The 15627-nt window shown below is 42.3% G+C and overlaps 1 protein-coding gene across 1 annotated transcript in view; it reads left to right on the forward strand.

The window, feature by feature from the left end:
- The window catches only part of LOC147887091 (uncharacterized), a 91467-nt gene that overhangs the window by 12280 nt on the left and 63560 nt on the right, over window positions 1–15627 (forward strand). The window contains exon 4 of the mRNA XM_087394042.1: window positions 2391–2478. Within this exon, the coding sequence (XP_087250168.1) occupies window positions 2391–2478 (88 nt within the window). The remainder of the gene's footprint in view (window positions 1–2390; window positions 2479–15627) is intronic.

The following is a 15627-nucleotide window of genomic DNA, read 5'->3' on the forward strand; positions in this document are numbered from 1 at the left end:
ATTGAACAAGGCTGAACGCCTATAGATGTGGGTTTATTACAACCGTTGAAATTTTTTGGTAATAAATTAGAAAGTATTTCCATGGATTTAATCATGGATTTACCAAGAATGCGCAAGGGTCATGATGCCATATGGGTTATAGTAGATTGCTTGACAAAGATGGGTAGATTTTTATCCACTAGATCAGCCGTTACAACAAGTCAGTTGGCTCAGCAGTTTGTTGATCGAATATTCCATCTGTACAGTTTACCTGTGTACATAGTCAGCGATAGCGTGTGAACAGCGATAGTGATTCTAAGTTTATGAGTGAATTCTGGGCCCTTGTCTTTGACAAGTTGGATACCACTCTTAGTTTGAGGTCCTTTGAACATGCACAGTCTGATGGCCTGACATAGGTACTATTACACAAGAGGTATAATTCAAGGAAAGTAATGAAAAAAGTACGCACAATCTTAGATATGAAGTCTTTTATCTATGGTGTATCAGCCTTAGGTATGTTTAGAATGATTGAACATAAGCTGAAAACAAAAAGCGGGGAGCTGAATAGCCTGTTTTTCTTTTAGTTTCAAAAGAGAGTTTGTTTGAGTATGCTTGTGCTTTCTAAGCTAGAAATGTATTTTTGACTCTTTGTAGGAAACAATACATAAGTGTAAAAGACCATTTACTTGTTTTAAATAAGAGTGAGAGTGAGAGAGAGAGAGAGAGAGAGAGCGATATTCCAGTTTTTTGGAAGATTTTGTTTCTTGACTTGCTTGTTTATTTTTGCTTAGTCACTTGCTTCCTTTCTTCTTTATTTCTTATTTTCTTTCTCTTCTGTTTATTTGACGTATTTTAGTAAGCACTGGATTTGCCCAAGAGACTCCGCGGGTCTTTAGAAACCCAGTATAGCTGCTTATGCTTGGGCATTGATGACGACATAAATGTTGCTTTGCTTGCTAAGTATGTCTTCCTTTTGTTTTTCTTAAAAGTTTTTGTTTACCTCTTTTTTCTTCTCTTTCATATTCTCTTTTATTTTCTCTTTTATTTTCTGTGTAGATTTTTGATCTTTAGAACAACAAAAAATCTAAATTTGTATGATTGGACTTATTCTAGTCTTACAAAGGTATAATTTTTGGAGGATATGCTTCATGCATATGTTTCCAAGAGACAGTCTTCATGGAAAGAATACTTATCCATGATGGAATTTGTGTATAACAGTGTAAAGCATTCAAGTACTGGATTTAGTCCTTTTATGCTTACGTGTGGATTTCAACCTAACTCACCAGTAACGGTTGGATTCAAGGGAATCAGGAACGATGCTGCAAGATCATTTTTGCAGGATATGCTTGTCAAGGAGTCTATTAGAACTGCCCAAAATGGGCCAGATTTTATTTTAATAGACATCGTTTCTTGAGAGAGTTTTCTGCAGGAACGGTGATGTCTCGTACGAGTTCCCAAGGAATCTAAGAGTCTAAGCACTGATAAGATTAAGAAGTTATCCCCCAAATACTGTGGTCCATTTTGGATTTGAGGAAGAATTGGATAGGCTGTATTTGAATTAGAATTGCCTCCTAATGTAAGAGTTCATCCAGTTTTCCATGTCAGCAGACTAACATAATTACTGGATGCTGAGGATTAGTCGGACTACGAATCTCTTTCAAAGAGCACTTGGAGGAGTTGTGTTCTTTTTGATAAATGGCAAAAGGGTCCACTATTGGTAAGTGGACCTCTTTGGCGATGAATAGTTGACATATGATGACATTGCTACTTGTCTAGAACTGTCCTGGGCTTCTCCTTGCCGTCTTTTTGGTTAGGTGCCTTGCATAGTATCCAGTCTTGTTATAATAGAAGCGCTTAACTACTACCTTTTGTGCTAGGAGCAGGAGTAACATCTTTGTTTTAAATAGCATCTGGCTTTCCCTTCCCTTTGCTCTTTGCGTGTGCTCGGAATGCCTTGTTGTTGTTGTTGTTGTTTTTTCATCTCTCTTCATTCATTATTTTTCTGCTAGGATCATGGGTTCGCGTGCGGTCTTTTAGTCCAATTTAGTGTTTTGAAGATGTCAATAAAGTCTATTTGTCTCTCCATCGTTCTAGCTCTACCCAATATCCATAAACTATGATGATGTGTATGATCTAGCACCTAGGAAACCATGAAAGAATAATTTTCTCGTGGTGTTGTCTGCTAATATTTTTTGTTCAATAGAACCTATTAAATGTTGGCTATAATTGACTTGAAACTACTTAAAATTGCTGCACTTTTGGGTCCGAACAAGTTAGCTTGAAGCATAGAAATGGATGATATTTTGGTTGCTTTTGTTCAATAAATTTATTTTTGGGAGATGGAGGAGAACATGAAAATGCAGTGAAGTGATTGTTCAAATTGAGAATAATCCGATTTTTTCTGAATGTAGGATCTCTATGAGTGTGGAAGTCAACGGGATTTGTTGTTGTAGAAATGCTAACTTTGAAGCAGCAAATGCCATTCACAGTACTACTCAGGTTCGTCTCTCTTGATTGTATGCATGCTATTGTCTTGCATTTTAGTTGTTTCTTGCACTCACACACACGCTTGCACACACACATTACCATGCATCAATGCCTATATGGATGTGAAACTATTTATCCACATAGCGACCAACCTAGGAAGACTTTGTAAAAATGGATGCTTACGTATGTGTGGCTGTGTGGATATGTATTGTTTATACTATGGTCCACCCCGCCGTTGGGCACTGCTGTCATTGTAGCCAGTCCCTGCTACTTGTGATGAAGTTTATGGTTTTCAATTCTTTGAGTGATTATCTTCTTTTACAGTGAGAAGAGAAACTCTCAATCCACAGCTCCTGATTTCTTGCCCCCAACACCTGCATATAACTTGCTTTCCTCTAGCGTGAGCACATGCACTAGAAGAAACTTGAGCGAGCAAACTGCTCAAACTATCAAGCCGTTTGGAAGGAGAAGAGGATGCCAAATATTGTTTCTAAGGAGCAAGGTCGCTGTTGCAGGTTCGAACAAAATTTCAGCAACCTGGGGGTGAAGTGCTCTCCAAGACCCCTTCCAGTTTAATGACGGGAGTGGTAGTGCCCTCCAATGTCAGCTGACCAGGTGCTTATTGGTAAATGGAATAGGAGCCGCTTTACACTAATAGAACCCCCTTTGATGAGCAGGTCTGGGCCAAAGGGAAAGCAAAGAAATGGGGAGTGGCAGAGTTGAGTAGGAAGCACGGCCCTGCCCCCGCTCCCAGCAAAGCTAGTATGCAGTAGCAGCTGGAGAGGCTAGGGTGCATGTCATAACGAAAATGATTAACAACATAATTGACATACATTAGAACATTATCACATTATGCACCAATTTGATGGTGTGACATATGTTTGTATTTATGATGGACACCAATCGTTCCAGATTGTTATGGCGGTGGACTAGTTGAGTAGATGGGGCACGTCAACCATAGCCATTGCTTCAGACGGCACCAAATTTGGACATGTAACACTTGCTTTATTAATGATACAAAAAGAATTATGTATTAGGCACCTAGGTGGGGGTAGGCACATTAGAGTGCTTGTAGAAGTTCCAAGACCTTAAGGGGGAACCCTAGTCATTTGATTGGTCTAAGTGTATCCCAAGGGGTGGTACGAAGAGGTGTGAGCCTCTTCATGTCTCATCGTGTGTCTTCTTGTTCACATTCACTCACCTCCCCTGCATCCACTTCGTACACATGTTGCATGTGCTGTGTGCTTGAGCAAGAGTTAACATAATACCAGCATGGGGCGCTCCTCCCCATTGGTGGGCCCTATCGAACGCCCATTCTCTATCCCTACATTCTTATTTACTGCGTAACATAAGGAAAACGAACAGCTTTTTGAAGCATTCATGAAAAAGAGAGTACTTTGTTTTTAGGTGTGGCGGAGAGCTCAATCCAAGAACTAAGGACAGAAATTCACTGTCGAGGGTTCTTGGAGTGACTATCTTGAGATTGAAAGTCTAGTATTTGTTGTGTTTTCAGAGGATGAGTTTAGGGATCTCCCTGGATTCATCTAGATATATATACACCTAGCTACATACCTACTCGGTTACCTATCTATGTGGCTATCCTCCTAGCCCTAGTTATTCAGAATGTAAAAGCTGAGCAGAACTTCGACTTTTCGTGGAATGTGAATGGAAACAACTAGAGAAACTCCATAGGCACGTTGGCATATGCAACACAACCAAAAACTTTGAAATGATCCACTGAAGGCTTTCTCCCATGCCAAGCCTCATAGGGAGTGATTGTCTTCAAAGCCTTTGTGGGAGCCCGATTCAAAACATAATTGGCACACATGAGGCCTTCGAGCCAAAATCTGTGAGGCAACTTCTTACTAGTAGGCATGCATCTATCCATCTCCATGAGAGTGCAATTTTTGCGCCCAGCTTTGCCATTTTGCTGCCTCACTGTAAGCTGATGTGTGATGCCTTTTTCCTTCAAAAATGCCTCTAATTCATGAGACATATACTCCCCTCCTCTGTCAGTGCGAAGTGTCTACACCTTGAGTCCTGTCTCATTTTCAACCATGGCCACAAAGTGTTTGAAATGCATAAACACATCTGATTTTTTCTTCAGACCATAGACCTAAGTATAATTGGTGTAGTCATCAATGAATGTAACATAATAGAGATAACCACCAAAAGCAGGTGTCCTCATGGGACCGCAGACATCACTGTGTATGAGCTGTAATTTATGAGTGGCTCTCATTGCACCATCCTTCTTAAAAGGAAATCTATGCATCTCGCTAAGGATGCATCCCTCAGATGCACGAGGAGGAGGTGACTCTAAAGAAGGCAATGCATCAACCATAGCATGCTTTCGAAGTGTCATCAAGCTGCCATAGCTCATGTGCCCATATCTAGCATGCCATAACTCCGCATTTTGCATCGCAGCATTGGGAGTGCTCACTGAAAGTGCAAGATCGGATCTTTTCTCATAAATGTCAAGCTGAAAAAGACCCCGATACAAAGTGCCAGACAACATCAAAGCATAGTCATTCTCTTTGTCTCGGACTACACACTTAGCATCATCAAATATGACCCGAAATCCTGCTCCATTGAGAGAGGACACTGAAAGCAAATTCTTCTTTATGCTTGGCACATAAAGAACATTTGTAATTTTGAAATCTGTGCCATCCGTGGATGTGAGTATGATGTCACCTACTCCACACACTGAATAAGAAGACTTGTATGCACCTGTCAGCTTCTTTTGAGCAGGTGGTGCATGCAGAGATGCAAAAAGACTCTTCCTAGAAGTGATGTGCTTAGAAGCACCATTATCAAAATACTGAGTGTTCAGTCTCTCATTGACACTAAAAGAGCATGCATCCTTTGAAGGGTCATAGCTGCAAGTCAAGAAAGCATACGGGTCATCCTCAAGAGTGGCTCTAGTATCTGGACTAGCCACATGAAAATCTGAAATGCAAGACAAAAAGGCATAGTGTTCTTCCACAAAGTTGGCTGTAACATCTCCTCCATCATGTGCATTAGGAGCTGATATATCTGAGACAACTATACTTGAATCCCTTTTCTTTTCCTTAGCTATTCGCTTCTTGCATTCACCAATGTAATGACCTGGCTTCTTGCAGGAGTAACAAATGCCCTTTCTCTTAGGCTTATCTGCATCACCTTTAGCCTTATTAGAGGACTATCTTGAATCAGCTTTATGCTGATGTGTTTGCTGATTTTCATGTTGCTTTTGCTGCCCTTTCCCTTTGGGCTTGAAAGCATGGCATGCTCACCAGCCACTAGAGTAGTAGCTGCTGCTCCAATCACTTGTCCTGCATTTTGACCTCTACCCCTGCCTCCAGCTGTAGGAGTGATAGGTGTAGCCACAGTTTCTGGCCTTGCCTCATCTCCAATGACATAATCCAAGAGATGTCTGCCAACCAAGATGTTGCGAACCATAAAACTCCACAAGGAGTAGTTGGTGCCATCCAACTTATCCTCTTGTGTGAGGACTCCAAACACCTCATTGGGGTTGTTCTGAGCCATTTTTGCCAGAAAACTCGAAAAATTGCAGCAAACTAGACAAGTAAAATCCCTTCCTGGGATGTAAAATGCATAACCAAAGTTTGCCAAAAATTGTGCGCACGATGACAATTGCTATCACAGCCTATCAAAGGCTTGAAATGCACCACAATGCTTTGCAAATGCCCAAAAATCTGCAAGAAATTGCATCTGAAAGGGGGCAAATTCACCCAAAAGCCCTAGCCCCAAATTTTGTATGCAAGATTACAAGCAGGACCAAAAAGCCCCAAATTTCTGGAGCAGGTTTTGCAACCTGACTGCAATGCCTGCAACAGAACAAGATGCCCGAAATGTGCTCCGAGAATGCAAGCCAAACAATGGCTAGCTGCAAGAATGCATGTCTTCCAAAGTCCACCTGCAAAGAAAAGCTGCTCGAAGTACAGACACTAATTCAACCTGTATGGAACTGACAGTACGGAACTATCAGTACAGATTCCGTCTAAGGTACAGACGAGCTGGTACGGCTTTCGTACAAGGTACGGACGAGCTGAGGCGCAGTCTGCGTATGGATTTCGTATAATGTACGGACGAGTTGGTACGACAGTACGGAATGATTAGTAGATGTACGGTCTGCAACAGTACGGCGTGCAATAGTATGGCGAGTTGGTACGGCCTGCAACAGTACGACGAGCTGTACGGATGTATGGCGATGGGACGGTACAGAACGTACGAGAGCAGGTACCGAATGCGTCTGCAGTACAGACAGAAATCCGTACAATCGTATGGATTGTATGGACGGGCAGGAGCGAGAGATGGAACTTGAGCTTGCGGGCAAGGGGTAGTACTAGGAGCAGCTGAAGCATGGGCAGGGTGAATCTGCTCTGATACGAAATGTGAGAGTTGTGGGAGTAGAATGCAAGAGTGAGAGCAAGAGTGAGCAAAACGTCTGAATAGAAGAGTAAGAAAGTACAAGAGAGAGTGAGGTTTTGTCTAAGTGACAAAGCCCTTATCCTATCCACTAACCGTAGTTAGGGATCTGACTGTGGTTAGGGGAAAAAACCTCAATGAGGGAAAAGTGTCCCTAACCTACTTATTATATTACATTGGCTATTGCCTATAATATTCCAATAATTTTAACATAAGGACTGTAGAGAATATATGTAAAATCATGACGATGGATTTCCAAATGGCGTACAGAAATGAGGCAACTTGGAAAAGATCCTTAATAAGAGAACTCTTGGGCTTCTACAAAGCTGAAATATGTAATCCCGTGATGATTCTATATTCCACCATTGTGCTCACTAGTGTATGCGTGCTTCTCTCCATCATCCCCATTGTCTCATCAGTCCTTGTCCCGTCATACAATTGAACCTCCTTTGGCTTCCATCCAATGAATTCTCATGTTTGAACCAACCATTGATCTTCTCAAACAATTTTGAAGCCATTGGTTCTTTTTGGCTCAAGGTGTTTTTTCTTTTGGGATGCATTGTGCTCAAAGTGACTTGATATGTGCTGACAAAGAGATGATTTAGTTCATCGACTTAGAAAATACATACCTAGACTCTATAACAAAGGAGTATTTGCTCCATAATCCTCCCACCACAAGGTTGCCTTGTCTTGCTGTGCGTCTTGAGGACCAAACATTCTATATTGTTGTTTTTTAAAAGGGCAGCTTATCCTTCACTCATCTTTGTTTCTATGGATTAGGCACTTTCATCTTTTGCATCACCTTCTTATTCGACTCTTGCTTGATGCCTTAAAACTCAAGGTCCAAGACGTAAGTTGCAACATGTAAGGATGAATGATAAGAGTTTCATTGCCCTATTGCCAAGTCCAATAACTGACTATGTCAGGGCTTAGAACAAGTATCTTTCTTCTTTAATTTGCATTTTAAAGAGTTTTCTTAGCAGTTTCAGATACCACAATGATGGTTGGGTCAGGGACGCAAGTTGTAATTATGATGTGTGTTGAAGATATCATAGCCAAAGAGTGTGGTGATGTGATGTGTTAGTGTGTAGTACTAGGTGATCGAGTACTAGTTCATGTGTGTGAGTCGTGTGTGAGTGCCACATGTCATTATGGGAATTATCCCATATGCACTAGGTGCTAGTGTGTGAGTGAGCAGCCTATATAAGGCTTGTACTTCTCATGATTATGAATAAGATAGCCTTTCATTATGTTTTCATTCATGTATCATTTCCTCATACCTTAACCTTTTCTCCGTCTCTCTACCATGTTTCGAACATGGTATCAGAGCAGGTTCACCCTGCCATAGCTGCCACGTCATCCTAGACCTAACCCTAATCCAAAACCCTAATTGTGCTCAAACCTTTCTTCCTGCAGCTGCCTCAGCCCTGCACATTTCCGCCTCAGATTCAGCCTCGTTTTTGTCTCCTGCAGATGTTTCCATTGCCTCCCCTTCATAGCCGCCTCTGTTCAGATCTGTTAGGAGCAGAACGTGTGGAAATTTGTGCCATTTTAGAGCATCTTCATCCCTGTTTTTAGGGTTTCCAGGCCACTGCAGCAGAGCAGCCCATCCATGCGTGTTGGTTGCAGATTTTCAACCTATTTGGAGGCATTTTTGACCAGAGTTGGAGCCCCTGCTTGCATTTTCAAGGTGTTCCAGGGTTGCTGTTGCAGAACCGCCTACAACAGAAGCATTTTCGAGCAGTTCCTTGGCCTCTAGCACATCTACATGAGCCGTTTTTAGGGTTTCGGACCTGCAGCAGCACCTTGGGCAGTTATCACGCCCACAGTGCTCACCTCGTGGTTTATATCTGCTTTTCGGGGTATATACCTATTGCTTTCTGATTCGGGTTCTCATTTGGAGCACCACTAGGCCTCTATTTCTGTCCTCTTGCATACGTGGAGCCTCCAAGGTCATCGACTAGTTGCTAGCCTTGCTTATTCAAGCCTTTCCTCAAGTGCCTTGCATTTGTGAAGGCTGCTGATCCATTTCAAAGCCTTAGACGAGCCTCTTCATTTGCTGGTTATCCATTTCAGCCTATTGGTTTTGTTATCTCAGTTTGATACTATGGGGCCTCGTCCTGCTGTGAAGACTCATCAGCACCACTCTCAGCTAGGGATGAGCAGAATGACAAAGCAATGGCGTTTATTAGTGTGAAGTTGGCTAACAAACTACTTCATCAACTTGACCTCACTACTTCAGCCAAGGAGAACGTGAACAAGCTCAGGAATATTTATGCTACATCTACTGGACCTGAGCAGGAAGCTTCATCTACTGTGTTGCATGATCTATTCCTCTCTGAGGAGGAAGGTGATGCTTAGTTCTATGTGTGTTTGTGTTGAGTCAAATAAAGGTTCTCAACCTTGAGTTGTCCCTCTAAAGTGAATGTATTTGGAGTCAATAAGAGGTACTCTACCCTGGGTTGTCTCCCAAAAATGAATGTATTGTCTTTTACTTTGGTTGATGGTATCAGAGTAAGGGGGGATGAGGAGTGATGGTTTGCCCTTGCCGGTCGCAAGCTGACTGAGAAGTGACTGTCACACGGGAGGTGTTGGATAGTTGGACTTGCTCTTTGCAGTATTGCTGTGGAGGGGGGATCGGTCTACTCTTTGCGTGTTGGGTCTCACACTCTTTGCTCTGAAGGTGGGTGTTGGAGATATCATAGCACAAAGAGTGTGGTGATGTGATGTGTTAGTGTGTAGTACTAGTTGATCTAGTACTAGTTCATGTGTGAGTGCCACGTGTCATTGTGGGAATTATCCCATATGCACTAGGTGCTAGTGTGTGAGTGAGTAGTCTATAAAAGGCTTGTTCTTCTCATGATTATGAATAAGATAGCCTTTCGTTATGTTTTCATTCATGTATCATTTCCTCACACCCTAACCTTTTCTCCGTCTCTCTCCATCATGTTTCTAACAATATGAAGTCTGTGTAGCTGGTTAACGGAGGCCTAATTCAAGGATGATGGTCTCTTGAGTTGGTTAACAGAGTCCAACCCAGGAGCTACTATGGTCAGGTGACCTATTTTGGCTAGGTAGGCTCAAAATTTATTGAACCAAGACTTGGGGTGCAATGTGGAAGATTGCCAAGGACCACCAATATACACATCCTTTTATACACCTCTTTAATCTAGAACATAAAGGTTGCTAACATAATGGTTTTGGGGTGTGTGCAAGTACCTTGGAATCAACAGATCAAAGCAACCTTGGAATCAACAGATCAAAGCAGGACATAAGGTAGCTAAAGCAAGAACTTATAGGCTTGCACGTTCTAGGGGAAGAATCTCATCAAGAGACTCACTCTATTGTGCACATTGCTTTGTCCATTTTACGCATTTAATGTTAATGCTAGGTCATGCATTTATAGGATGATGAGAAATATCCAAAGAGGATCCATTTTGATACTTTTGCATCCTTAGGGCTCACCAATGTATAGTTGAGGTTATTTTGTGTCAACTTGATACATGTGGTAAGGAACTCGATCTACTTAGGCGATTAAAAAAAATAATCTATTGATAATCTCAAAAATGGGTTGGAGAGCTTGTATTTATTGGTCCTCGCTCTTTTTTTATCCCTTTCCTTCTCCATGCGCTTGCATCTTGATACCACCAGGTAGCAGAAGCGAGAAGGAAAAGATGCAGCTGACTTTTAGGTTTTGACTTTTGGGTACTTGTCCACAGAGACGTTAGGTGCATGTTCATCGGCAACAATGAGAACTCTAAAGCCTACATCAAGGATGCACAAAAGGTGGTGGTTAGTAGGGATGTTATCTTTTAGGAGATCAAGTCCTATGTGGACAACATGCTAACCTCTACCCCGGTAATGCCCCTTGCAGTACCCAGACTCAAGGAGAAAGAGGCAGCACCATGTTCCAACAAAGAGGACTCAAAGTCAAAGATAGTGGCAGAGATGTCAAAGAAAAAGAGACTCTTGAAAAGGAGAAAAGTGCCACACTGGTCATGAAGGTAACGACTCATGGGTTACAACAATCCCTAAAGCGTGTTTAGAGGGAGAAATGAGACCTCATAGGCTCCGACAATGAGCTATGCATTGATGGCTCAAATCAAGATGGTCCACCAGCCAAGGACCTTTTAGGAAATCTATTGAAGTGTCCATGGAATCACGTATTCCTATCCCAAATTTTGGATAGAAGGGAATGTTGGATGGGAAGAATTACCCAAACTAGAAGATAAAGCTATGTAGTCACATGGTGGTGAGAGAGCCTTGGGAGATTATTGAGGGTGTTGTGACCAAGCTCGAGGACCTCAAGGATGTGACAAGATAGTTATAAAGGTAGATCCAAATGAGGTTAAAGAATGATAAAATACTGAGGCACTATTGATGATTCTTTTGCACATTTCAAGGGGCAAAGAATGCGATTGAGGCTTGGAAGATTTGTAACGATCTGTATTGAGGCAACAACTTGGTGCGAACACTCTCTAGAATCAGTTATTCACGATGACAGAGGGAGAGGGGAAACTTGTTAAGAACCATCTGGTCAAGGTTTGGCGGTGGGTTAACAGGTTGACAACAATGAGCTTGCCATGTTATTCCTCAAAAAGCTTCTACGTAGCTTTAATGGGCAAGTGACTGCCCCAACAACTCGAGAATGGTCAAGGCTTCTCATGTTCGATGGGGTATGTCCTCTGCTTCTAAGGAAGAAGCTAGGTTTGCAAGATACTGATGGTGACGAGAAGCTGCTCACCACTTTCACAAGGAAATGTAAAGGCATTTACCGACAGAAACTCAATACGAAGACTTTGTATAAATGGATGTTCAAGTATGTGTGGGTGTGTGGATTTGTATGTGTGAGAGCATATTTTTTTACTATGGTTTACACCCACTGTTGGGCGCTGATGATGTCAGTGGGGATGTCATAGTAGCTAGTCCCTGCTATGCGTGATGGAGTTTATGGTTTTCAATCTTATGAGTGACTATCGTGAGATTGACATTGCACTATGTTGTGTTTTTTGAGGATGAGTTTGGGAATGTTCCTGGATTCATCTAGGCATGGGAAATATAAAGGCAAGCGCGAGAAGGCAAGGAAATGGATGTCGTCATCTCGGATTCCATCTACAGTATAGACCTATTAGAACTCCATAACATGGATATTCAGATCATCTTGACATTTTCCTTTGAAATGAGGCAAGGTAACCTTGATGATATTATGATGTACTCGGCCCTCCATCCAAAAAGTCAGTCTGGCTAGCACTGATGGAAGTTGCGGCTCTTCCCTTCTTTCTTTCAAGGATGCTTCCGACGGCGGCTGAGAAAATCTAATGTATGAAAGACCTCCCTGCTTTGCTTTGATACTCCCTTGCATTGCAGGGTGCACAAAGTCTGTTCAGAAAGAGTTGCACCCAATAGCTGTTGAGGAAGTAGGGAAGAGAGGAGTGCATGGATGTCAACTGTATACCAAATGTATGAGAAACCTTACTATTCTATTAATGGAACCATCTGAGGAGAAAGAAGTAATCCTGAATATCTTTATATTCACTGAGAGCATTTTTGCCATATCATTTTATGCTTGCCTCGTTTATAAGTTAGTCTGCTTGTGGTATGCTTGGTTGGTTCATAAGTCAATTCAGTGTATGAATCTTCATCTGACCCTATTCAAGGACATCTCTTTAATCCTCTAGGCATCATCTTGAATTAAAAAATTCTCAATTTTATATTCATATTTATAATGGGCATGGCCAAGTTATTGATATTATAGACGGAGAATCTGACGACTTTTAGACTGCTTTAGTTAGAACTTTTAATGAATCATTAATTATCTCTAACTGCGTTTCTATAAGAGTACAGTTTTCTAATTTTGTGAATTCCAAATAAGGATCTCCATTATTGCCATTATCTATTTCTTCCTCCAAATCCATAGACTCCTCATGGGTATCTTCTACAACTGCAGGGTTATCTGCATAATTTCAGCTTGCACTAGCATAGGAGGATTTCCATCAGCTCAATCACTGAACCGGATCCAGGAAACGGCCCATGATGAGTCCAAAGCAGGAAGGCTAACTGGTTTTTCTTTCTTCTCTTTATCATCATCTTCTTTGCTGCAACATCTCGTGCAGAGGTACCTAACAAGCTGCTGCAATAGCACTTTCAAGGAGATGTAGCTGCTTTTGAGATACACTACACTCAGACATGCACAACCTGCTGCAAAATCACGCTCCTCTCCCATGACTCGCCATGGCTCTGATACCAATGTAACACATTGAAAATTAAAGGGCTCAGTATAAGATCCAGCCATGGATTCCACTGTCTGGTCTCTTTATTCTTACGTTCATCCTTTTTATGAGGTTTCCATCCCAAGACCTGCTTCTAAGTTTAGCTCTCTCTCTGGAACCCTCCCCTATGCTCAATTCTTGCCACTTGGCTGGTGCCATGTGTGAACCGTCCCATAAAATCCCTCTCATGGCTTCCCTTTGCACCTCTTCATTAATGCCTAAGCCTAGGAATAACCCTGGTCCCCATCCCTCTAAAGCCCCACTAGTGCAACAACTGACAAGACCTCATGGTTTTCCACCCTACCTTAGCTGAAGCCTAGGATTCCATGAGTATGGTTGACATTACAAAACATCAAGTGAACATCAAGTGTATGTTGGGCAAAACTATAGGCAGAGATGGATGCCATTGAGCTGAGAGAAAGAGAGCAAGCTGATGGGCTCTTGCATACTTTTCAGTGGGATACCCCATGAGCCTGCAAAGTGGCCCATATATAGGGCTGAAGCGGGCATATTCCAAGCCGACCTGGTCTGTGAATTTGGCCGAACATAGATTGCTGACTGGGTGCTATTTTGGCCGAGTAGCAGGTCTGAACCAGCCAACCTGATGCCCGAGTAGTTGGCCTCACATCAGGAAGGCCAGGGCCATTACCTGGCCCCCTTGCCATGCACCCAACATGATGTACTGTGCAGCTTATAGGAGGCTACAAGCAGCTGCAGACAGAGGCCTGCAGCACATATCTATACCCTGTTCCTATCCCCGCCATCCCTAGATCTACTGGCCCTTTGTCCTCCTTACAGGGTTGGGTGGTGACCCCCAGCAAAAGAGATGTTGGGAACTAAAGGGAAAGCATGAAGTGAACACAAAATGAGAATGCTTGATTATGGAATGAAGAAAGGTGAGGTCCATATGTAGGCACCTCTTACATGATCACTGACATCACTGATGACCTTTGAGCTCCACAATCATCTCCTCAATCAGCTCCTAGAATCTCTCAATCATCCTATGTGGCATCTACCACCTAACGGTGCCTCTAGCACACACACATAGAAACCAAGGTGTGCCTAGGGCATACACCTTGAGATATCCCAACAACCCCCCCCTCAAGGGAATGCCTCAGGCTATGTCAAGGATTCATCTAGTCTCATAGTTTCTCATGCCATCTCATGGTGGTCAAGGATTAATCTATGGCTAGGATCTCATGCTAGCAAGGGGTTCCCAAGGGTGTGAGGTAAACAAAAGGGATACATAAGACCTTCCAATGGTTATCTCCCCTGCATGTACATGCACACAATGTCTGCAGGAGGTACCATGGAGCAAAACACATACACATGGCCTACATCATATGGTGACCAGAGGTGTTTAGAAAGAACACAATAGTTTATTTCATTCATTTTGGAGGACTATCCAGGCTGAGTACCTTGACTCAACATAAAAAGAAAGATCTGGAGCATATATGGAGATGGTTCAAAAAGCATAATCTTCATCATGTGGAGACTCATCAAATGAAAGTAGATTGGCAGTCTCTGACTTTGTAGTTGCTTCCTTTTTGGCTCTACAATACTTTTCATGGTGATTGTTTTTGCCACAGTGTTTGCATGGATTGATCTTGAAGCAGTCTTTTGAAAGGTGATTAGTCTTTCCACAATGTTTGCAAGGTGAAAACTTGCCCTTTTGAAATTTTATGGCATAGGCTGTGTCATTGCCTCTCTGGTATGCTGTGTCATTTCCTCTCCGGAGTTCCATGTGCCTTTCTTCTTCTTGAAGAGCAGAAATAAGACCTTCAAGATTAGGATTAGGGAGATTTTTCAAAGTGGTAACAACATGATCATAATCTTCAGGCATACTTTTGAGCAATACTGCCATTGCATCATGTGTAGTGATTGGAGAGTTGATAGAAGCAAGTTGAGCCATGAGACTCCGCATAAGATTGACATGGGTAGCCAGAGGAGTGCCACTAACCATCTTCAATTCAAAGAAAGCAATCTTAAGTGACAATTTTGAGATGTGAGAGCTAGCACCAAAAATAATGTCAAGCTTCTGCCAAGCTTTAAAAGGAGACTCTAAGTCAGAGATGTGATGAATATAGTCATCTCCTAAGGCAAGAGCAATGATGCCATAAGCTTTCTCCTCTCTAGGAGGATCTCTTGCCGGGTGTGTCGGAGCTGAGGATTCTCCAGCATTAGAGGCTGTTGAAGAAGAAGTTGAAGCCGGTTTGACAAGCCCCCAGAGGGTTTCCCTCATCAATGCAAACTTAACCTTCATATGCCATGTGTGAAAGCCTTCACCATTGAACTTATCCATATTCAAGATGGTAGCCATGAGAGGGTCTAACCCAGAATGGGCAGTGTCTACTCTCTTACAAGGCTAGAAAGAGTTGAACAGCTTCAAAATACAAGCATTTAGAATAGCAAAGGCTTGTAACCAAATTCCATACTACAAAACATAATGGAAATGATGTTTTCA

The sequence above is a fragment of the Dipteris shenzhenensis genome, chromosome 23 (genome assembly GCF_047967505.1).
Source record: "Dipteris shenzhenensis isolate YYH24624 ecotype China chromosome 23, Dip_SZ_1.0, whole genome shotgun sequence".
NCBI classification, from domain to species: Eukaryota; Viridiplantae; Streptophyta; class Polypodiopsida; order Gleicheniales; family Dipteridaceae; genus Dipteris; species Dipteris shenzhenensis.